General features: G+C 43.3%; 1 protein-coding gene across 1 annotated transcript in view; it reads left to right on the top strand.

The window, feature by feature from the left end:
* The window catches only part of SEMA3C (semaphorin 3C), a 130,639-nt gene that overhangs the window by 91,138 nt on the left and 14,642 nt on the right, over nucleotides 1-24,859 (top strand). Inside the window, exons 11-15 of the mRNA XM_081879141.1 lie at nucleotides 3,889-4,033; nucleotides 11,558-11,780; nucleotides 18,501-18,589; nucleotides 22,762-22,803; nucleotides 23,945-24,102. Coding sequence (XP_081735267.1) covers nucleotides 3,889-4,033; nucleotides 11,558-11,780; nucleotides 18,501-18,589; nucleotides 22,762-22,803; nucleotides 23,945-24,102 — 657 coding nt within the window. The remainder of the gene's footprint in view (nucleotides 1-3,888; nucleotides 4,034-11,557; nucleotides 11,781-18,500; nucleotides 18,590-22,761; nucleotides 22,804-23,944; nucleotides 24,103-24,859) is intronic.

Below are 24,859 nucleotides of genomic sequence, written 5' to 3'. Positions count from 1 at the left end.
GGTCAAAACAAAATAAAAAAATTCCTTCCAGTAGCACCTTAAAGACCAACTGAGTTAGTTCTAGGTATGAGCTTTCGTGTGCATGCACACTTCTTCAGATACACGGAGAGAGTATTCCCTTAGTTTCATCGTCAGCTGTAATCTCCTTTCTCTCTACCCCCCCCCCACCACCACCGTGCTCAGTTTTAGAGTTTCAGTTCTTGTTATAAATCCTTTCATTTCAGGCTGAGTTTATTGTAAATAAAAGGCAGGTCAGCTCTCACACTTCTCATGCTTGACCAGACTCCCAGAAATGCTTTTCGTTGTTGTTGTTTTAAATGTTGTTTTTAGTTGTTTGTTTCTTTTTGTTTTTGGTTCTCACATAAGAAAGTGCAGGCAATGTACATTCCTATTGCTTTTTCCTGTCCATTCTAACATAAGCCTAGGGATCCATCTGCTTTCATGTACACAACATAATGGCAGCGCCATTTGTGTTTAAGTGCATCGTATATTACTTGGCTTTTTAGGCACCTTATTAAAAGCTCTTTTATCTCACATGTAGGATGTTAACAGCCTTCCATTTCACGTATGCTTGTTTGGTTCCAGCTAGGCTGCACTTTAGGCCAAACCCTGTTTTTGTGAACACAGCAGCCCTCTTCAAATGCATCCAGTGCAAAGAAGCTAGTGGGTTCGGACCCGCTGGTCGTACCCACCCTGAAACCGTTCATTCAGAAGTAATAACTTAAGAGGAAGCCTGCTGAATCTGGCCAAATGCTCATCTAATTCAGCATCCTTTTCTCACAGTATGGGACGCGGGTGGCGCTGTGGGTAAAACCTCAGCGCCTAGGACTTGCTGATCGTATGGTCGGCAGTTCAAATCCCCGCGGCGGGGTGCGCTCCCGTCGTTCGGTCCCAGCGCCTGCCAACCTAGCAGTTCGAAAGCACCTCCGGGTGCAAGTAGATAGATAGGGACCGCTTACCAGCGGGAAGGTAAACGGCGTTCCGTGTGCTGGGCTGGCTCGCCAGATGCAGCTTCGTCACGCTGGCCACGTGACCCGGAAGTGTCTGCGGACAGCACTGGCTCCCGGCCTATAGAGTGAGATGAGCGCACAACCCTAGAGTCTGGCAAGACTGGCCCGTACGGGCAGGGGTACCTTTACCTTTACCTTTTCTCACAGTAACCAACCAGAAGCCTATAGGAAGCCCACAAGCAAGACCTGAGTGAGACACCAGTCTCCCCACTTGTGGTCCTCAGCAACTGGCCTCTGCCTGCAGAGGTAGAACATAGTAGTGTGAAGGAACCCAAGGTGTAGACATGGGCATTGGTCTCTGTCACATGAGTGGGAAGTTTAGTTGGTCTGGCTGGGCCATGTCCTACTGTCACCAAATGCATGTATGTGTGTTGGTAGAGAGCCATTGAGATGGTTCCTTTGGGCACTTATTTCTGTGGCACTTTTACAACATTCCTCCTTAAGGATTGTATTGAGAGGCATCCAGAGAATCTGATTGGCAGCCAGTTTAGCACAGACAAAATAAGCAGCTCTTCACACAGAGAGAAAATAGGTAATTCTTACAGCAGTTGTACCACAATTTGCAGGGATGGCCTTTCACGCAGGTGGCTTGAGAAAAGGAACTGTCCATTTCACGATGGATCTGCCTGTCAATGACTATCTACTAGGAGAGCTAAATGGAGCCGCCTTACTCAAAGGGTCTTGCTCTTCTGAATGCCCAGTTGTGGCACCAGCACCTTGATACAGAGCAGCTACTCATGTCACACACTGTGAGAGGACTGGCGTTTGCAATCATTTGCACTTGCTTGTCGGCAAGACAGCTTCCTGGCACCTCCGATCCTTAGCTGCTCCACAAGGCATGAAGAGGCCACTTCCAGAAACACGAATTGCCCTCCTTAAGAGGCAGACTTTCCTGCCACTTCCATCTGCCCACATGTTATGCCTCCAGGTCTAGCACATTATTCCTTGGACTAAAGAGGGAATTTCTGTGATGTGGCAGCCACTTCACTGCTTTAGGTCTCTGGAGGCCCATCAACACTATGGCAGCAGTTATGTTCCTCTCTGCAGGGGCCAATTTCCATTCCATTTGTGAAAGACATTTTTTAGCCCCCTCCACACAGCTTCATGCCGTACTATGTAAAATTTGATTAATGTTTAGAAAAGCAAAGTGGCTACAAGTGAAGAAGCACTGCCAGCAAAATGCGCAGTCGTTTCTGCATTTTGTTGGCAGCATTTCCCATAAAATTTGAAGAAGGACTCACACAGAGCATATCTACTTGTACAGCATGGACATATTCATGCTTCAGTGGTGGTACAGAGAAGGGAATATTTGGGTGGTAAGGAATATTCAATGTAAATTTTGGGAGAGCGAGGTCTTACATCTTAAATTGTCTTACCAAACATAAATATCTATGTGTTTTACATTTAAACTACAGTCTCAAATGCACTTACTCCCAACTCAATATCACTGATTTTATTAACGTCTAGAATCACCAAGTAGCATGAGATTTGCATCTAATCATTCAGAGTGCAGCCTTAATTAAATTCTAATTTGCTTAAGTGTAGTTGCTTTTTTAAAAAAACTTTGTTGTAGTGTTTAGCTTCAAGCTGCCATGATAAGCATTTCAGCAGATATATTTGCATAAACTAGAGAATGAAGATTAAGCAAGATGCATCAAAAACATGGTGGGAAATCCTTCTGCAGTGTAAGATTGCATCCTTTAACTCTGTAATCAACCTGGGAAAACTAATTACCCCTTTAATGAGGCCCGTTTACCTCTTAGCCATTCTGTGTGCAGACATTTGGAAGCAACTGAAAAGTCAGGGGTTTCTATTACTCTGCGTTCTTTCAGATCTCATTTTGGGTTCTCGTGTTTTTCAGTCTCGGCTTTAATTTAATCTATTTCAGAAAAATTGGGGGGAAATGAAAAAATATATATTATTTTTTACCAAGATCGACATTTCATTAATCTTATTTATTTTATTTTATTAAGTAATTTTTATTAACTGGCCTATCACATCAAATTAAATCACATCACATAAATTCCGAATTACAAAGCCAAATTTTTAAATTTTGTTGGGGGAACCCATACTTCAAGATCCAAAGGGGGATTCAAATAATCTTATTTAGAATATACTTATCCCTGTTTCTAAATAAAGTGGCTGTCAATAGCCAATAGAAATGTAATACTTCAGAGCATTCAAAGTATTTCCTCATAATCTTTTTTAATCCGTACAACAATCCTGTATGGATCTTGCATCTACCACAAAGTCACTAGGTGGCCTTAGGCAAGCTGCTTTTCCTCAGTCTCAATCCTTCGCATGGGGATAATAATGCTGATTTACCTTAAAGGGTTGTTGTAAGAATTACAACTCAATAGTGCTGGCGAAGTGCTTTGGACACTTGAAAAACACAGCAAAATGTTGTTATTGTTTTGTTGTTTTTTTAATTTTTAATTAGGTAATTCAACAAAAATATTATCTTAAAACATATCATCCTTAATTTTTTCCCTCATTTCCCCCCTCCCCCTCCCTCCCATAAACAACCTGCCACCACCCCCCTGACTTCCCTCAGTTACAATCTCTGGTTTCTCTATGAATGCTATTCTCTGCATGCTACAGAATTGTATAAGTCCTTAATATATCTAACTAATTAATATCTATAAAAAAATTGTGAGTGTTTATTCAAAGCCTGCCAAGGAGTCCAGTTCACTTTGTTGCGTCTTTAGGTACTTTGTAAAAGGTTCCCATTCCTCTTTAAAGTCACAGTTATCCTTGTGTCAATTTTGCCAGTTCTGTGATTCTGTAAGCAAGCTAGAATGGTGTCAATGATTTTGTGTGCACAGTAACAAGAAGGTAGCATGAACAGATTCTTTCTTTGTTTCTTTTTCTTCTCCAGCTCTGTATTTAAAGGTTCAGCAGTCTGTGTGTATCACTTGTCTGATATCCAGAGAGTGTTCAATGGGCCGTTTGCACACAAGGAAGGGCCAAACCACCAGCTGATTCCCTATCAGGGAAGAATTCCTTATCCACGACCTGGGACTGTAAGTACTCATCTAAACAAGGTTTTACAAGTCCAGCTTGCCTTTGTGTTATCTTTATCAGCCTTAGGCATGATCCTTCACTCAGCATCGCTTTGGTCTGTTCCCGGACTGCTCCCTTCGGTTTTATTTCATTTGGCCACATTTCAGAAGGCATGTGGACAAATTGGCTAGGATTAAGAAGCAGTAAAGCTGATAAAAGGAAGCTGTGGGGGATTTTGACAGAATTGGGGAAGTGGATAGTTTGGAGTGTTTAGCCTAGAGAGAAGATAGCTGTTTTTAAAAGACAGTTATCTAAAGCATGGGTAGGCAAACTAAGGCCTGGGGGCCAGATCCAGCCCAATTGCCTTCTAAATCTGGCCTCCAGACAATCCGGAAATCAGCGTGTTTTCACATGAGTAGAATGTGTCCTTTTATTTAAAATGCATCTCTCGGTTATTTGTGGGGCATAGGAATTCGTTCTTCTTCTTTTTTTCAAAATATAATCCGGCCCACCACAAGGTCTGAGGGACAGTGGACTGGCCCCTTGCTGAAAAAGTTTGCTGACCCCTATTCTAAAGGGGAGGAGAACAATTTACTGCATATTCCTCAGCACTAAGAGATGAAAACCACTGAGCCTAGGCTATGGCAACATGACTTTTAAGTTGTTAGAAAGTTGTTAACCTATAAGAGCTAATGGAAGTGACGTTTCTAGGGAAGTTTCATTTATTTATTAGATTTTTATCCCACCCTTCTGCCTAAAGGAGCCTGGAGCGGCAAGCAGCAATATGTTAAAACTGTACAATTTAAAGTAAAATAAAAACCTATTTAAAACATTGAAGAATGTTTAAAAACATTTAAAAGTTCTGGATTCACTTAGGAAAAGGTGGGCTCTCTGTCTCTGACAAGACTGAAAGAAAAGATAAAATAGATAAGGGGGGAGGAACTGAGACAATTTTCTTGTTGTACTCTATGGTTTCAAGCTGATTTAGTGCAAGGGGGAACCTTCCTCAGCCTGAGAGCCATGGTACCTTCTGTTTAACCTTATGAGAGCAGCTCCATCAACAGCAGTCAGCAGCCAGAGGCAAAATGAAGGCCCGTGTCCCCTTTTTACAGTGGGATAGTTTCTGCATACAACCACACACAGCCTCTCTGTCCTGTATCCAAGCAGGCAAGAGGCATTATCAGAGGTCAAGTACACATTGCAACCAGGTTGCACCTGAGGAGAGTGCCAAGCAATGCCAGTGAGGGGTGTGGTCTCAAGGGCCGGAAAGAGACACTCATCCCCGGAGACTGAGGCTCCCCAACCTTCATTTAGCACTTTCTCCTGGCCACAGCCAGCCAGCCAGCTACTCCGCTTTCCTCCTTGCACATAGGAAATAATTACATGTTCAGACACAGTGGTGACAACAGCAAGGAGCTCAGCAGTAGGGCCTGCCGTTCAGTCTCCATCTTTCAGACTGAAATCCTATGCATGGCCAACTCTGTAAGACTCAAATCTCCACAAGCTTTCTTAGGATAGCACCATTCATTGTGATGGCTATATTGGCTCAGAGATCTGCCTGAGAAGATGAAGAGCCACTGCCAGTTGAAGTAGCGCTGAGTTAAATGGATCAGTGTTCAGAGGGCAACCTCATATGTGCTGCAGTTTCCTTAAGCAGCAAATGAATGACATTGCAGCTCTCGACTAAGGTCATGGCCAATTTATTCCTCAATATCCTGTCTTCCTTTTTCTTGGTCCTAGGGGAACTTACAATAACATTTCAGTGATTTCAGATAGAGAAAGTGCAGCAGCCTCGTTAGCAAAGATCAGTTACTCTGCTGATTAGCAATGAGAGCTTTGCTGATAAACTTGTAACCGAAGCGTAATGGCTGTTAATGGCACTGATGATTAAAATAATTTGATTAGCTTAGACAGATCCGGTTCCTGCATCTGGGGTTTTCGACGGCGAGCAGTACTAGACACAAGTGAAATGGAATTCCCTTTAGCGCCAAGCGTATCAATGCAGCTTTACATAAAGATGAATGCAGGTTACACTTTAAGCCATTTTTAACAGATAAAAGGTGAATGAAGGATCATAGTTACGAATAGCTTGCATTTCAGAGGTTCATTATTTTAATAGTATTCTTGGGATATACAAATCAAGTTACTCCTTTTGCAAGGAAGTTTAGTGGGCCTGGGATTGTTAAATGCTTCTGGAAAAAGACAGATGTTCCATATGCAAAAGTTAAAGTTGAGTTATATGAAAGAATATAGCTTCTAAAATACACTCTCTTCCCAAACTCAGAAGTAATGGAACGCAATGAGATACTATGTATGTATACCATATCTGTGCCTAGGACTGGTGTGTTGGGACATTTTTATGCAAGCAAATAATTAACACATATCCATTTGTTTATTTATTTGAAAAGGTTGAGAGACTATTTAATCAACAACATTAACAAAACAAAAAACCCATAAGCAGTTTATCTAGAAAAGATATAGAGTGGTACCTCGGCTTAAGAACAGTCCGGTTTAAGAACAATTCGGTTTACAAACTCCGCAAAACCGGAAATAGTGCCCCGGTTTGAGAACTTTACCTTGGTTTAAGAATGGAATCCGAACGGTGGAAGGACACTGGCAGCGGGAGGCCTCATTAGGGAAAGTGCGACTTGGTTTAAGAACGCTTTTCCGGAATGGATTAAGTTCGTAAACCGAGGTACCACTGTATAATATGCATTTTAAAAATCTGGAAAAGTAAAACAAATTGATGTGGAATTTATCAAAATATGAATAAAATCAGCAATTTTAAAGCAAATATACACAACAAAGTTACATGTTAAAGTTACATTTGTGCTCTATGAATATTTTTAATAGAGTAATCCTATTAGAATAACAGCTTCTGACACAAACAAACAAACAAACAAACAATATTTATTACGGCCATAGGCCCATACAGGTAAAAACAACACATAAATAACAGCTTGTGCACGTGGTGGGAAAAAAAACAGCCGCTAAAACACCACCATAACAATAAAATACTATAAAATACTATACACAATTCTGACACAATATCACAGACATTATTAGCAATATACTGCCTTGGGTTCATTGAATTGTACCGTTGGAAGGGACCACAAAGATCATCTAGCCCAGTGCCTTGCAGTGCAGAAATCGTTTGCCCAATGCAGGGCTCAAACCCATGACCCTCCAAAGTGGTACAGTCCGGGAACAGTTGTGCTATGTGAAGTTTTAGGATATGCAGTTTGGTTCTTACGTTTGACAGAAGACTAACTGTTAAGAACACTGTACTTTTCCTGTGGTCACATCTTAAGCAGGGGGTCATGCTTGGAAGGGGATAAAACATTCCCGTATTTGTTCAGTTCGAAGAACAGCCCTCTCCTAGGAACTACAACATAGCATTCATCTCCAAGAAAAGCATGTGGGTATGCCCAGGGCAAACTGGCGGGAGAAAGGGATGTTATTCGGTTACAGCTGAGATGAGTTCCTGTATTATTTGGCTTTGCATTTCTTAACTGGCAGAAAGAATGGCTTACTGCAGACGTAAAACAACTTTGAAATAAGCACTATCTGGAGGCAGCGAACTCTTCTGTACCCTAAAGAAATGAACCAGCTATATAGTCACTGGACGCAAAGAATATTCCTTTAGACAAGGGATGATGTAAGGCTCATAACGTATTCTATGACATGATTTGTATAAAGTCCAGTTGACTAACAAGATTTAAAACACAGCCGCCAACCCAGCATGAACCAGTATGTTACGCCATTAATGTTTCCTTTGACTTCTATTCAATCGTAGAAGAAATATCTGCAATGACTGGTATGGATTGCAGGAATGCCAAGTCTGCAGGGCTTGGCGTTTGCCCAGTGAATATGTTACATATTCAAATCCACGTAAAACTGTTGCTGAAATGAGTACCTTAGGAGGTTAGTGCTGGCTTCTCAAATCGGCCTGAGCTTTGCCTAGTTCACCATTCCATTTCAGTGAGCAGAAGCCTCTGGAAAGCTCACAAGAGCACTTTCTTCTTTACATTAACAAAGCATCAGCCTGTTGCCAAAGGACCTAATTGAGCCATTATTAATTGTTATGGAAGAAGATAGCAAAGCCAGTTTGCTCATCTCAATCAGAGATAGGAGTCCTCCAGATGTTGTTAGACTCCAATGCTCCTCAGCGCAGTCAGCATGACTAATGGTCAGGGATGGTGGAAGCTGCAGTATAACAGCTGGAGAGCATCACATTAGTTATCCCTGTCCTAAATGAGCAGTTTACAGCCAAACCATATGTGTAGATAAAGCATTAGGTAGTAACTCCTAGAATTGTACTCCATGCAGCAGATAAGGGATTGCATATTTGAATGTTTCCTGCACACCTCTCTGTGTGTGCATAACTCACTAAATGCAGAACAATAGCTGGACCAGGAAAAAGCTACACTAGAAACTTGGCATATTAACTTTCCACAAACATGACGCTTGTGACATGAATGAGATAACTCAGTCATGAGACGACAACTTACCAACTAAAGTCCTACCATCTTAGAACACTCTACCTTGTGTCTATGTCTGCCATTGGCCAGTTACTTCTCTTTCATACCAAGGCTGATCTCCTACATCAATCAGTCTCTAATTCTGCGTTTAGGAAACTGAATAGAATTGAGGTGTAGCTTTGAAGTAGTACAAGAGGCTGGTCATTTTTCATAGTCTGAGGCCCATTTATTTTGTCTCCCTGGTGCATTAATTGCCCCATGGCAAGTGTATAAATAATTCTGCCAAGGAATCACATTTAATAATGCTGTTTACATCATGTATAAGTGTGATCAATAAGTTGGCCATTTCTGGCATGGACTGTGATGTTTCTCTGTGTGTGCATAAAATAGATGGAACAGATTTTTCTCTCTTGAGCATTGTTGGAACTTGTCTCGAGGGAATCGGGTACAGTACTGCTCTGCTCCCTCAATGTGAAAGTGAAGTAAAAGTTGGATAAATGAAGTTGCCTTCTGTTGAGTTAGACAACCTGTCAAGGAGCTCTCAGGTGAGCCCAGGTGATCCACAGGGCAGGAAAGCATGGGATGCAAATAGCATTTGATTAATCTAAAATAGCAACACATCTTAATCCAACTGAATCATTTCTGAAACTGACCACTGGCCCCTCCCCCCTCCCCCCTCTAGCCTCTCACTCTGGATCCATCCCAAGCAGACGAAGGCTGCATCAAGAGTATGAGCCTGTCTGGCCCATTTATCAGCAACGTGCAGGACTCTCCTCGAGGGGGGTGTCAGAGGAGGAGGCGAGCCAACAGGGCTCGGACTGCCCTGCTGCCGGGTAACAAGGACAACCTCTGACACCTCTGTCTTGAGTCTGCACTCACACTGTGACTCTCAGCCTCTAACCTGGAAGGCCCTCCTTCTCCTGACCCCCCTTGATCACTCAAACCCCCTTCCACCAGCACCTTCCCCAGACTGCTTCTCAGCGTCCCACCACCACGATCCAGGGTCTAAGCCCTCATCTTTGGGAGGGGGTCGGATTTTGGATGGGCAGCTCCCTCTACTCTCCCTCATTCCTCCAGACATAGCCTTTCCCTGGTGTTTTGGACTACAGTTCCCACCAGCCATTGCAAGCACGCTGTATGATCAGGGATGATAGCGGTTGGAGTCCAAAACATCTGGAGGTTACCATGTTAGGGAGATCTGAGTTAGACCATTGGTCACACTAGCTGTGCATTCTGAATGGCAGAGATCTTTCCCAGCCCTGCTGTCAGTGGTTTGTATAGTTGCAGTTGCTCCAGCCCAGGGCAGCTGCATGTCCTTTACTACTGAGGTTTAGTTCTAGGGCAGTGTGGGTCCCCAGCTGTTGTTGGACTACAACTCCCTAGCTAGCAGGATCAGTGGTCAGGGATGGTGGGAGTTGCAGTCGAACCACAGCTGGAGGGTGCCACATTGGCTATCTCTTCCCTGTGGTTCAGGAAAGACTGGTGTCACTGCAGTTCCCAGGCCACTAGCATATTGTAATGAGTGAGTCCGTGGGGCTATGATGGCCCAGGAAAGGTTTTGTGAAATAAGTGGAGTGAAAGTCAGGTGAATAAGATGGGTTAACTTGGGCTGTTCCAGTTCATACTGAAACAGTAGAAAGGAGTCAGAGGGTCAGAAGTAGCATGCTAAAACAGCAGCTAGAATTGTGGCCTTGGATGTAGGAATCTGCACCTCCAATCCTCACAACAGATGAAAAAAAACAAGACAAGCTGATGCTTAACAGGATTGCATTTTATTCTTTTGCTTTTCTTTTCTTTCTTATTTTGGAAGTTTATAGTTTCATCAACTGTTGGCAATCAGATAATTTGCTCAAGCAAAATGTAGAGCCGTGTTAAACTGTCTTGACTTTGACATTGCCTTTCAAGGACATTTTAGCCTGTATTGTGGTTTCACAGTGAGTGCTGACATATCTTGCAATCATTCCCTTCTTACAGCAGTTACAGGAAGCTGTTAAAATGCAGCATTGCTATGACGGGCCTGGTCACCACACTGTTTGAGACTCAGTCAGATGAGCAGCTGCACTAAGATTTGTCACTGCCCTTGCAGTATAAGTAAACCTCAGAATAGATCAACAAAGCAATTCTGTCCTGTCCTTTCCTTTCCTTCCCTTTTCTGATGCTAGAAACAGCCCATTCCCCAAAATGATGTAATTTCATTAAAAAGCAGACAGGGATTTGCCAGGATCAGGTTGAGGTTACACAGGGGGCGGGACTTGTTTGTGGGAAAGTGTTTTAACGTATTTCAGCCAGCCACCTGTTTGCCTGAAGTAACTTGTTGAATGCTATTGCAAGCTAACTTTCAGCATTGCATTCTGCATTCACGTAATTTGTGCACACACAGACCACTCCATAAGCCATCAGAGTTGTTTGTCCAATTAGAATCGGTACATTAGTACTAGAACTAAACTTGGGTGAAGGTATGCATGTGACAGATTGCTGCAGTACATTACATGTGTACATCTGTGGTCAGTTATGTGTCCTGGTGTACCATTCTGGAGCAAATTACAAGTTAAAGGCCCCAGCCCAGTTTTTGAGTATACATTATTGTGGGTGATTAGTAGCCACATAAAGGGATGTGCAGCCTTTTCTGCATCCGTCAAATTAAATGACAACTAGATCGGCATTTTGATAGGCATTAACATCAGGTTAATTAATATTCTTACTGGAACAAGTCTGTATCATTTAGCAGTAGGTCGCTTGTTTTCCTACCACAAATATATTATTTGCAGGAACTTCACAAATTCAGTGTTAGGAGTCACTGGAGTTTTGTAGTTGCAATTTTTCAAACACAGCTTTAACGGCACTGGAATGAAATCATATTTTGATGAAGTATGCTTAAGTACACCTTGAAACGCTTGAATGCCAGCTCATGCTCTCATAGTGATTTAGATTTGCCTGCCTTATCCCAAGGACAAAGGAGAATTAATGCACATTTCTACAATTCAGGGGGTATTTAAAAGAACTGGGAATTGAAAGGTCCTTGCTATCGTTACTAAGTGATGATTGCCAGTGCCTCTTTTACAGTGTCCTGGAGGAGCCTTCACACCCAACATACGGACCACCAAGGAGTTTCCAGATGATGTGGTCACCTTCATCAGGAACCATCCCTTGATGTTTAATCCCATCTATCCAGTCCATAAGAGGCCATTAATAATCCGCACAGGCACAGACTACAAATATACAAAGATTGCTGTCGATCGTGTCAATGCGGCGGATGGAAAATACCACGTCTTGTTTCTTGGAACAGGTAGGACAAACAAAACCTGCTGTTTTAGTAATCTGCAGGAATCTGTTTTGCACAACAGGTTGCCTCGAGATCAACCACTGCCACTTTGCTGTTATATGGATGCGATCCCCACCAATACGGTAGTCAGGGGAGCTTTTGTCAATATGAAGGCTGTGTTCCCTGTTCATGGTAGCTGGGGCCAGGGGCAAAAATGGGAAGAGTAATGGATGCAAATTTCACCTCTGTGCAGTAGGCAGTTTCTACACCCATCCACCTCTATCCTCTATCCAGTCAAACAACAGGCATAATCAGAATTTAAGGACACATTGCAGCCGGGGGGCGGGGGGAATCAGAGTGCAAAGCAAGGGCCAGTGAAGGGTGTGGCCTGAGAAGAGTTATGGATGCCAGATAAAGAGGCCTAGAAGGTTATCCTCCCATTCTTTAGGTATCTTAATCAATGCTATAGATCTCCTAAAAGTGTTTTAAAATAAGTTTTTTAAAGGGGGGATTGTTGTCATCTGCTCTAAATTAAAGTTGTATTTAAGGCTTTGGATTTGTTTTTCTTAAAAATACAGTCCGATTAATAATAGTCACCTCTGGAGAAATCTTAAACCAGCATTCCAGCTCAGCGTTCTCATAGTTTCACACTGTAGCCTCCTAGAAAATTCTTGATCTTCTTTCAGGAACAGCTATGCTTTCCAATGTTCAAACATGCCAGTACTCTGGTCAACTGAGAGTAGAATCTTATGGTGTCTATACAAATGTTATACTTTCGTTACACAGCTGTCCCATTTCAGCGGATGAGGTGGAAAAGAAGCAGCAGCCAGTGCAACTGTTTTAAGGACTGGCAAAATGGGGTCTGTTTGGCTGGTCCCAGCCAGCAACTAACAGCCCTATTATGATAACTAAAGGAAGCCCCATTCAAATATAGCACATACAGTGGTAGTCTAACCTAGACGTTGCCACAGCATGGATAATGTTGGCTGATGGGTCTCTGCCCAGGAGAAGTTGCTGCTGGTGTGCCAGCCCTTAGCTGCACAGAGGGGCTTTGTGTCACACATCACGCCACTTGGGCTTGCAAGAAGACAAGTTGGGGCTAAGAAGGTGAACGCTTGATTCTTGGTGCTTAGAGGCACCAAGGGCAGGTTTAGTCCACCCGAGGCATTTCCCTTCTTCCACATCAAAGGAGAAAAGGCTGCACGTGGAGACAGTGTGCTGAGAGCAAAGCCACCTTTCTCCTCCTCACTTCATCCACTGCATTGTCTGAGCCCTCCCTCCTTGTTCACGCTGCCCATCATTTTGATAATTACTAACAACCGTTAAAAGAACATTCTCTCAGAGCAGCAGTGGCTAAACAAGGCTTCTCTCCTAATAATCAGGTTAAGGCAGTGTTGGACACATCTGCCAAAATGTAAGGGGGGGGCTGTTCACTGTCTGTTAGCCCTGCATGACCCCCGCCCCTCACAAATTCACACTCCAACTCATGGAAGGATGTAAACAGGACTAAGGTGATAGTCTGTGGGGCTTGTCAATGTGACGCCACACACTCCGACATGATTTGCATTTCTGGTAGCCTGGCAAGAGCCCTAGCTCTTATTGCCTTGACACCAGTAAAGGGCTCCTCTTTCTTTGAACTGGTCCATCCATATTCCAGTCCAGCCTGATAATGGAAGTGTTTTCCATAGGTCCCTGCTCTTCCCCCTGGCTTTGCTTCCTTAAAATTGTTGCTGCTGTCGTTTATTTAAAGCAGTGGTTCTCAAACTTTTTTCTTTGGGCCACACTTTCAGAATGAATATTTGCTCATGCCGCACCAATTTTTTAATTGATAAAAAGAGAAAACAAAAGGAAATAACTCCTAGCAGTGCTTGATCTATAACATAGAACACAACAACTTTATAATGTTTGTGGAACAATGCAGCTACATAAGAACACGAATCATTTCCAAAATATAATTATAAACAAGCCTCTTACATATGTACCTTGAGTATGTATACAAGCTGAATGAGATGTGTGAACTTGCTTTTGTCAAGTAATCTCATTTATATTAGATATTTAGTCTGCACCTCGTTTTCAAACACTTGTCTGAGTAGGAAGGTCTTAGTCTTCTGGCAGAAGGATAACAAGGAGGGAGCCTTGGAAGGGAACAGCCACAAAAGGGCTCTCATGTCACCTCCAACCATGTCTCTGATGTCATGAACATGGGTGGCACACAATAACTGATGAAAAATAAATGAAGCTCAAGGGTGTGGCATTTTTTTCTTCTGTTCCAGTGTTTTGTGCTTTCAATAGGACTAAAGGGATTTGCTAGAGAACGCAATCACCAACAAAAAGCAAGCGAGCAAAAGGAATGGGGATCATGGGTTAATTAAAAGATTTGTGTCAAATTTCCTTCTTACGAGTGTTGACAAGTGCATTGTGTGATCCTGGCAGGCTTGATCGCTGGTGGCACAGGCCCCGGCATCCCTTTGGCAAGGGCAAGAGGGACTTGGCAGCGTGGTGACACGAGGCAGCATGGATGAGTTACAAAGCGGGACAGAAATGTTGCCAGTTCTGTCTCTCTCGGTCTAAGAAGTGAGTCATTCTTCCAGCTAGGTTGTTTGCCTGCCAGGTTCAGAAATACCTCCTCCCGTGTAGCTTTAGGACTTGCTCTGCTCATGCAGATAAATCTCATGGACAGAGCTGCAGGTGGAGGTTTGTTAGAGAGAGCTGTTCAGGGGAACATACACTACCCGTGGCCACCTTGCAACGATGAAGTAAGATCAATCCTGTACTTCCCAAAATGCTGAAGGAATTTGAGAGAACTTTAAAAGTGCTCTTGAGAATGAGAGAGAAAAATAGAAGCATCTTTTGCAGGAGAATAAATCTTTTGAGGAAATTTTGAGGTTTCGGCACAGCACCAACAAACACAAATGTTCAGTTCCAGCCTCAGAGTCCATCTGTGCAACAGGAAGAGGAGTGACTTGTCCCTCCGAGAACTGTGCAGACAGGGTGTGTAAAGTATTTTTTGACACTAGATGTAGTAAGTGGTGGAGAAGCTATAATAGAAATGTTCACCATGGCCCTGCAAAAGTGTATTTTACAGATCAGACAGTAAAGCAGAGAGACATCAGCATATGCAGACAGACACTCTGTGATTCTCTGGCCAAAGGTGAATCACACTTTTTGCCGTTGTGTGGAGGCCGTTTAAAAAATACTCAGTCTAGCAGATGTCAACTCACAGTGTGCTGTTCAAGTGCTCACCAAGTTGATCAGACCATTCTTCCCACGCCAAAGCAGGCTTTTGCTGGGATGTGGTGGGGCATTAGTGATAACTTTTACAAAAGTGTGTGGCAGATGGGGAAAAGGCTCATTCCATGCACAAGATCATTGGGAAAAGAATGAAAAATAAAACTACCAGAATTGCACTACTGTGTGCAAGCCTAGTAAGCAAGGCTTTGGGGGGGGGGCAGCAGCAGGGGAAAGAGGCATCTTATCAATTCACCTCATGTGGCGAAATGGGATGGGCCACCCCTGGGACAACTGCGTAATAAAGGCTCAGCACCAGGTACATTTGCCTGCCAAAAACAATGTGTTGGCCTTATTGAAACCCCTTTTTTGCTTTACTCCATATAACTTTCTTGTCTGCCTCAGCAGCAACCTTCCAGCATGTCTCAAATTGGAAACAAAAAGGGGTTTGGATAAGATCTGCTGCCCTGAGCAACTTTGGGAGGAAGGACAGCTGTGATGGACAGCTGAGCCAGACCAGAGTCTGGTGATGCAGTGACTTGGGATTCTACCAGAGGGCTGGAGCCTCTCTCTGATTGGCTACCAAGACGGAGGGGGTGGAGCAGTACTGGGGGGGGGGTAAAAGGAGCCATTTCTGAGAGAGAGTTCAGAGAGGGAGAGAACTAGAGAAAGGAGTCTCTGAGCTTAGATTGGAAGACAGTTTTTAGTGTCTTTGGAGAGTATTGAGACAGGAGTTAACTGGAGGGCTGAGTTTGAGCAGGAGAATAGAAGCTGTGAGTCTACTTGGTTCTCATTCCAGTCAGGAGGGGAGAGATCTTTTAGAAAGAGAAGACTCTCAGTCCAGTTAGTGGGGATCCCCTGGGTCTGTTATATATTCAGAGTAATTGTTCAACTTCTGCCTGAGTCTCCAAGCATCAGTTTTACTTTGCACAGAAACCTGTGGTGGTATACAGAGCGGTGGGTCTGCTGCCATTGGTAGTCAGGAAGGTGGGATCTGCTACAGCAGGATATAAATTTAATAAATTAACATTTCACACAGGAGCACAAGTCTCCCTAAATTGCTACCAAGTTTCTGAAATAATTTTGGATGGTCCTGACAGTAAGAGCTGTTTGACAGTGGAATTTGCTGCCAAGGAGTGTGGTGGAGTCTCCTTCTTTGGAGGTCTTTAAGCAGAGGCTTGACAACCATATGTCAGGAGTGCTCTGATGGTGTTTCCTGCTTGGCAGGGGGTTGGACTCGATGGCCCTTGTGGTCTCTTCCAACTCTATCATTCTATGATTCTATGATGGAAAACATCTGAACAGTCCCAAGGGCAGCAGAGTGGGAGTTTTGTCAAGACCAGCAAGAAGATTCTGGAGGCATTGTTTGTCATCCCAGTGGATCCTTGTACTTTCACTTGACAGAAATGTTCCAAACAGAATTTATTTTTATTTTTAGGCTTTCCCTTTTCTCTTCTTTTTGTTTTCTTGACATTGAGGTCAGACATGCATATCTGAGCCAGAACTGCAATTGTAATTTGTCTCATCCTTAGGCTGGGAGGTGGGGAACTGGGACCACCACAAAGGAGAAGGTTCCCTCATAAAACTGTCACCCGGGTCAGCACTTCTTACCATTGTGGTGCTGATGGTGGTTTTTATGATGTGGCTTAGTTTGTCCTTTCAGATGTTGTCTTTTGCTTACTTGTTTGTTTGTTTTCTTAGGGAAGGGCTTTTATAGGTCTGTTTTGAAGTCTCTCTTTTGAAGATACTGACGAGAACGTTCTCTTTTGGCTGGCTTATATTACAAATATATGGAAAGAGTTGAACTTTTCCCTTGAATTAGAAAGTTGAACTTACTGCATAAACAGCCAAACATCTGGGTGTTCCATACCACCTAAGTGTTGTGTATAGTGTGATGCAAACCGTAGCCTGATGTAAACCGTCATAGTTCTTTGACTGTAACTGAGCAAATGGTATCTGGGAGCCTTGACTGGCTAGAGCAGATAAGAGATGTAGTCCTAACATCTGCAAGTAGGGATGGATGAATCTGTCAATTTCGTTCTCTAATTTTATCAACCATGTAGAACTCCCACCCCCCGGAAGCACACATGACGCCTTTGTTGGTGGGCTTCTTCTACCCTTGCCTTAAGACCCAGGACTATGGGAGAGCTGAGTCGTGGGATGAAATCATCTGAAAATGAAATCATCAGTTTGCTGCAGAAATAGTTGTCATTTTAATGATACAGTTGTCTTAACTGGCTCAGTTATGATCTTATGGGGGTTGTGTGGGGGTTTTTTTATTTAAAAAATGCTGTTTTATTAGTGCTTTAGTATGAATGAATGCCCTGTGATCCTGATGGATAGAAAGTGGTCTTGAAATTAAGTAAGTAAGTAACGTGCCTAGCTTCTTGTTGTGCAAAAACTATTCACAGAGAAGCCTGACCATCCAGGTTGGGGGTGGGAAATGTTAACTATTCCTCTCCCTGCCACAGTCCTCCACCCCCACCCCCCAAAAAACCCCCCACCTATCCTACGCTGCTTTTTGCATTTCAGGGGAAGCCCCGATTTATGTCATATCTGCTTTGGTGCTATTTGTACCCAAAATCTGGAGTGTCTGCATATTGTATGGGGGTGAACAGAGAATAAGGCTATCACGTGCCTGGCCTAAAGGCACTACCACCTTTAAGCTAAAGTGAATTTTGGTTGTGAATTTGGGGGTTCTTCTTTGGCAAACCAAGAAATTTAGGAAAGGTGGTGGAGCTTTCCAATATTTAAGGAGTTTCCTACATTTCTAGTTTGAACCACACTCTCCGTGAAGTGTAATACTAGTGAGGCATTGGGTTGCCTCAGTGATTGGATTGAAATTGCATGCAGAGAAGTATGTTTGATCCATCTCTTTTTCCTGTCTGAAAAGCATGATTTATAAGTATCACTCCTTTTGGCAGTGTTCATGATTCTTGTAGCTTTCGACCCTGGCTGAACATAGCCTTGCAAATTAGCCTGCAAAGGTTGCTATTTCACAAAAACTTAGGGCCCAACTACACTTAACATTAGAATCATAGAATCATAGAATCATAGAGTTGGAAGAGACCACAAGGGCCATCGAGTCCAACCCCCTGCCAAGCAGGAAACACCATTAACATTGATGTTCAGTATTGTGGGGTGGGGAGCAGTTGTCATCAGGGCTGCAGTGTATGAGGAAGGGAAATTGCAATGCTAGTCACACATGCAACAATTAGCGATTGGGGGGGACGGGACTTTTCCAATAAATATTAATAATTTTTTAAACAACACACACGCAACCTGTTATGCAAGATATAAATACATTAGTATTTTAAAAACTATGATGGAAGATACTATCCATAGCAGTTGCAAGGTATTCCATTGGAAGACGTTGGTTTTATCACGAAGTTCCTGCATGCTGTTAGACACAGCTCTCTCATCTATTGTTTTTAGCATTGCATCCTTTTAATTATTTTTTGTTCTCTCCCTCTTTCTTCCTTTCCTCCCTCTCCTGCTACCCTTTCTCTGTTCCAGACCAGGGTACAGTACAGAAGGTTGTAGTCCTGCCCACTAACTCCTCTGCAACTGGAGAACTCATCTTAGAAGAACTGGAAGTTTTTAAGGTTGGTCTCTCTCTCCCTCGGCCTTATTTGTCTCATGGGTGTCGTCATCTGTACAAAACAATTTGATCTAATATAGCTTGGTTTGACTGAAATGTCTTCAATAAAAGATCAAATGAGGAACAGTGTAACTTTTTTTGAGGCTGGAGTTCTCCAAGAGAAGAGTCTTAAATCTTCTATACTGCATTTAAATTGCTTATTTTTCTTACGTTGTCATCCTGGCTTAAAGGATTTCGATAACTGTTTCCCCTCCCCTCCCCACGATACAACGGCTTCCAGAAACAGCCCTTTTTGCTGTATTGTTATTTTTCTTTCAACCGCCTGCAGGGGAATGCCAAATTCTCTTGCTTTTTTGTTGATCTGATAGGATTTCTGATGGCAAGCTACAAATCTTAAGGAAAATAGGCTTAGTTTTGCTCTCCTGTATGTATTGAAAGCCCAGATGTTCCTGGTGTTAGAAAACCATAGACCTGGGATAAATAGTTGAGAAAGGAAATGAACCAGGCCTTGTCAGTCATTTTGTATTTCTCTGCTATGAACCACATTGGGATTTTTGGATGGAGGGCAGTATACAAATTAAATAAATTAAATAAATAATCATCTTGCTGAATCCCTCTATAACGGAACGTAATGGAACAGGGTAGTGTCTGGCTGGTTGCAGAGGAGTGGTGGGAGGCACCAGCTTGGGAACCTCCAAGAAAAGAAGACTCAGAGTCTGGGGATTGGTGGTGGGATGATGGTGAATGGTCCAAGGCAGAAGAGGGAGCAGACTAGGAGCAGGAGGTGTCAGAAACCGAAGAGGTAACAGGGTTTAATGAGTAGGAAGGGCCTGAGGCAGAGAACAGTCCAGAATCAGAGGCTGGAGACGAGGGGCCAAGAGGCAAAGATGTGGCAGGCTACTGAAGAAGCCAGGGGGTCTCCCCCTCCTGCTGTGAACAAGTCCCCTCACCCCCGGTCTCCCAGAACCTGCAGAGGTGTGACGAGGGCAGAGCAAAGACAGATAAAGCGGAGAAGTTCTCAGGTCACTTGGGGAGGACGCAAGGAAGGAGACATAGGGAGCTGTAGGGAAGCATTGACCTTCAGTTCTCACAACTGCCTCATTGGGGCAAGACCTACTGGGAAGAGGTGAGCTGTTTTTGTTTCTTGGAATAAAAAGTTAACTTCAGTGACACCTTGTGAGTTATTTCTTACTGGCTCCCACCTTGACAGGTAGACGTGCTCCTCCATTAGAGCAAAAAAGGAAAGTCTTTTCTTGTACCTTAAAACCCTGGAGAGACCGTGTAGGTAATAATAAGCTAGATGGATCAATGATCTTACCCAGTATAAAACAACTTCTTGTGCACCTATGCTCCTAAATGTCTATCCCAGTTTGTGTATACTTATTCCACCACTTTGCTAGGAGTCTTTCTTTAGTTGTTTGGAAATCAGAATAGATCAACATGTTCCTATTGATCATCATTCTGAACATCATCATCATCATCATAATTTTATTTTTATACCGTGCTATACTCTGAGGTCTCAGGGCAGTTCATAGAACAAAATCCTGGCTATAATTTATTCTCATCAGATTAAATGTACCTACTTGTAAGCCAGGATCTGACTAATAGCCTCCTTCTGCTTGAATTGGATTTAACACCCCATCCCCAAATCAGGAAATAGCTCTGCTTATCTTTGAGCCAATCCAAATTTGACCTATCCCACCTATCAGAAGCCCTTGGGAGAATTACTTCTTTCACAGTCTGGTACATACTGCTAGCCAGTGTGATGGAATGGTGGGGAAGGGGAAGGGAGACAATAAACAAACAAACCCAAGCAACGCCCCCCCCCCAACTCTGGATTCCCAGCTTTGAGGGAGAGGGAAGCATATGTATGGTGGGGCACAGCTTTTTGAGATGGAAAGTGCAGTGGATACAGATGTGGAAGGGAAACTAGGATTTCTTCTTTGACCTGGATTTCATCCAAACCAGAAAAGAATGTTGAGGCTTGTACAGTTCACCTGTCATTTCAGGGGGGGGGGGTTATAAGCACAGAAAGCTTGTTTCCAGGCAAGAATTTGGACAACTTCATTGGCATGACTATTAAGTCTTCTGAAAGCTCTTCCAGAGATGAGTAGAGAATGCCGGAGGGGATTTTAGAACATTTGGCAACCTTTTTCTACCAGTTTGTTATCCAGCCTTCTTTTCTTTCAGCTAATTATCCCTGCCACTCCTCTTCTTAGTTCCTAAGGAAAATATGCATCTAAATGAGATCTAAGATAAGCATAAATAACCGAGAGGCTTTACTTTCTGTCTGGGGCAGGTTTTAGGATTCTTAAATCAGAGCCTGAATTCACCTTGCTATTATGTCTGTGATAGATATCCAGAATTGGAGCCGATATGCTTGGAATTGGTCCAGCAGCGGCTACCTTTTGTAAGATCAGATCAGTAGAGGGGCAATGGCAGTGAGAGCCACTTCTGTTCCTCCCCCCCCCCACGGGTGTGTTTGAAGTGGTTTATGGTAAGCCAGTAGGCCTTGCTCACTCCACTGACTGTTCAGAACAAGTTAACAAGTGGGTTCCACAACAAAATGTTGTGATGTGGTCTGCTCCTGTTTAAGGTCCCAGCTGGTCATGTCATTTTGCAGGATGATTCATTCCATTCACTGCCTGCTTCCATATTCCCCATCTTCCACCCCAAACAGACAGTTTAGGAGGGGTTTTGTTTGTACCTTGGAGTTCACCAGAGCTTCCCTCAGTTGCCTGGCTGGGTCAGTTCTTCTTTTTGTCTGTTCATGAGATTCTAATGTCATGAGTGAAGAAGAGAGGCTTCTCTCTGTTCACTTTCTCAACACCATACAAAATTTTAAAAACTTTTGTCACCCCCCTGCTTACTTGCCATTTTAGAGAGTCACAAATGTTGTGGCCTTTCTTGTTGAGGGGGATATTCCATGGTGCAGTGTGAAGCATTTGCTGTGTATGACCTGCAATGTTAGGTTTAAAACAGCAAATGTGATCATTCGTGTCAAAATAAGTGTTCCCCAGTATGGTCTTCAGACATGGACCCATTTCAGTCTTCTGTATTGTGCAGCAGCAGCAGCAGCAGAACAGCTATTAGAAAGAACAACAAACTGAGTTGCTTAACAAGCAACAGTGCATTCATAGAGCTGCCTAACAATTAAGACATAACTAATTTGTCTTCAGTGATCCTGAGCATGCATAAGAAGTAGAATGCAGAATCAGACCCAGGCCCACCTAGCATTCTTTGCAAGAATCCCAACAACCAGCAGATACTAAGTGGTCAAAATATTGGCCGATGGGCCACCACAAGTCTATCTTCTGTCTACCCCGCCTTGTCTGTTCCACTTCATATCTTCCATGCAGCTGGATCCAGTTCAACATGATCTGCCACAACTTCATTTTTCTCATTCTAGTTAATCCCTGAGCCCCAGAATAATGATTCACACTCTTGTCTATTATATATACAAATAGAGTGCATACTGTCTCTCTAATTCAACATGACATGCTCGTTAACACTTTGGTGGAGTCTTTTGCCCTTTTTGTGTTCAACCGAAGGCCAGTGGAGCAAAAGAGAGCAATGTGCTGTATAACTCCATGTGCCCTTTGAATAACCCAAATGCAAACAAAACGTCAAACAGAGCAACACTTCGTTTTTAATGCTGACGTTTTCCATCGATAATCTAAAGCTCACACCATGAAATAGTGTGCAACATTAGGTATTGCATGCAGGAAATGTTAGATATTCCCCTTCATCCTCCTAATGTGCTAATTAAATATGAGCTGTGGCATAAAATGTTCCTTACTATTATCTCCAAAGCATAAATACAGGGATTTGTTGCCAACAGAACGTGATGGTTTGAAGGCATAAGCTGGCTATCTTCAGTTCTGAGGTGGCTATTGATGGGCTCTTCATCTAGAATTGTCTGAGCTGCAAGTGTTTGTGGTGAGGGGCTCAAAGTTGTCAAGACAAGGGGCTCATGCGCATAGCCTCAATATTTTATCCATGTCAAACATTGCTTTGTCAAAGAGAATGATGAGGGGCAAACGATGAGACCGTGAAGGGGGAAAAAGTATTTCTAGAAGAATGGGGTGCCCTTCTGTGTACTGGAAAATGTTATGACTGTGGTTAACCAAAATAGAAGACTGGAGTTTGGAGCTATCATTTATTTTTGTCTTGCAGAATAATATTCCTATAACAACAATGGCCATTTCATCTAAAAAGGTAAGGAAAGGAATAATATTCATTCAGCAGCCGTGGTGTGGGGTTAATGTCATTTTAAATGCATCTCTATAGATGTATAACTTGCAGATATTGTAGATCATGACTAACTTGCCACATAGATTTCAACTGCATATGCATTTGGCTTAGTCTGGGCCCAACCCATTTTATTGTGTCCTCTTTGAAGCTGTATTTGCACCAACCTATGAGGTTGGTTAGGGTGAGAGAAAGTGACTTGCTCTATGATTGCCAAAAAGCTCCATATGTGAGCAGGACTTTAAAACAGACTCTCCCGTGTTCAAACAATTTGAACTATATTGCTGTGGGCCAACATGCTGTAGATTAAGGGATTTCCGTAGATGTAGACATGGGACACAACCCAGTCAAAGATGAGCACTTTTACATCCTCTTTTGCATCATTGGCTTAAAAATGCATGCTTAATTCTCTGACATTGAAATTAAGGGCGGCTCAAAGTGCTTTGAGGTGGCTGGATTGTACTCATAGTACTTATTGTCATATCCAAAGCAGCTACATGTGTCCATTCTATTGTACATATATACTATGGAATGCTTGTGGGTAACAACTTCATATGTGAATTCATCATTCATAATATAAAGTGGTTCTTTTTACATGTTATTCGGGGGAGGGGGAGTAGGAGCTGAAGACCACATGCAGCATAATGGTTCTTATGGGGCAATAGGTGGTACTCAGCTAAGTTTTACTCAGGATGACCTATTGAAATTAATGGGCCTAATTTAGCCGTGCTCATTAATTTCAGTGGGTCTATTCTGGGTAAAATGGCCCAAGAACTTTAAAGTACCTAGAAAGAAGTAGCATATCAGATCTCCGAAGCTGAGTCCAGCCCTCTGCCTGACAAAGGAGAACAATGACCCTCAGTGTTTCAAAAGCATTAACATTCTCCCCTAAGTATTTTCTAACAGGAAGGTATAATGTTATAGGCATATTATAACACAGATCTCTTATGTTTATTTTGGCCTTTTACCCATAGGTAGCTCACCTCTTGGTTTCACTGTTAATACCTAAAGAATGGAAGAGCTTAGTCCTTTATTAGTTGCATCCTGGCTAAAGTTCCTCTTCTAATCTCCGTGCCTGAAATAAATCTCTCCCTTTCCTGTCAAACAGCAACAGTTGTACGTGAGCTCGGACGAAGGGGTCACCCAGGTTTCCTTGCACCGCTGTCATATTTACGGGACGGCCTGTGCCGACTGCTGCCTCGCCAGAGACCCTTACTGTGCTTGGGATGGCAATTCCTGCTCCAGGTTCTACCCAACAGGGAAAAGGTGACAAAGTGTTAGATTGTCTTTGGAAGAAAAAAACAAACCACATTTAATACAATATTGGAATGGAGTGTTTTTCACTGCTAATGTTTTAAGGGCTAAAAAATACCACCCATTTTTATTGGCAAAGCATTGCTACTTGAAGTCTTTGCACTGCAAAGGTGTTGCACTTCCTTGAAAGTACTGAGGGTCTGTTTTTTTTCCCGTCAAACAGATTCCATATAGTGGTTGTATCCAACACTGCCATTCCACTCGTCCCCTTGTGCAACAGAACTTGCCCCTCCTCTCTGATCCTTGGGCACCCTCAAAATCTGCTCCGTAGTATTGAGGGCCTCAATGGAACAGCTTTTTGGGCATTGCAGGGAGGTGAGGGAAGGGGACGAAGAGGAAGGGCAAGGGCAAATCTTGTTGCATGAATGGGACTTCCGGGTTAGCGCGAACGGCTAATGGCGGATTCCCTCCGAGCTCCGGAGGGAATCGGCTCTGCTGAGGACGGGTCTTGCCGTGCCGGCGACACGGGGACCCTCAGAAACCGCAGGCGCGGAAGCCTGCGGACTTGGTGACTCGGTGGGCACCTTAAGCGCCCTCCCCGACCCACGAAGAGCCTTTTTAAAGGCTGCGGAGAGGGTACGGAGAGTGGCGTGGTGCTGAGAGTAGACCGCTACCTCAGTAGAGTGAAGCCGCAAGCCATGGCCGGAGAGCGCTGACTTTCTTCCCAAATTTGGACTGGATAACAAAGGACCCGTGAGTAGTGGAATTT

Source organism: Podarcis erhardii, assembly GCF_964252035.2.
Source record: "Podarcis erhardii genome assembly, chromosome: 10".
In the NCBI taxonomy this organism is placed as follows: domain Eukaryota; kingdom Metazoa; phylum Chordata; class Lepidosauria; order Squamata; family Lacertidae; genus Podarcis; species Podarcis erhardii.
This window is presented reverse-complemented; position numbering and strand designations above follow the sequence as displayed.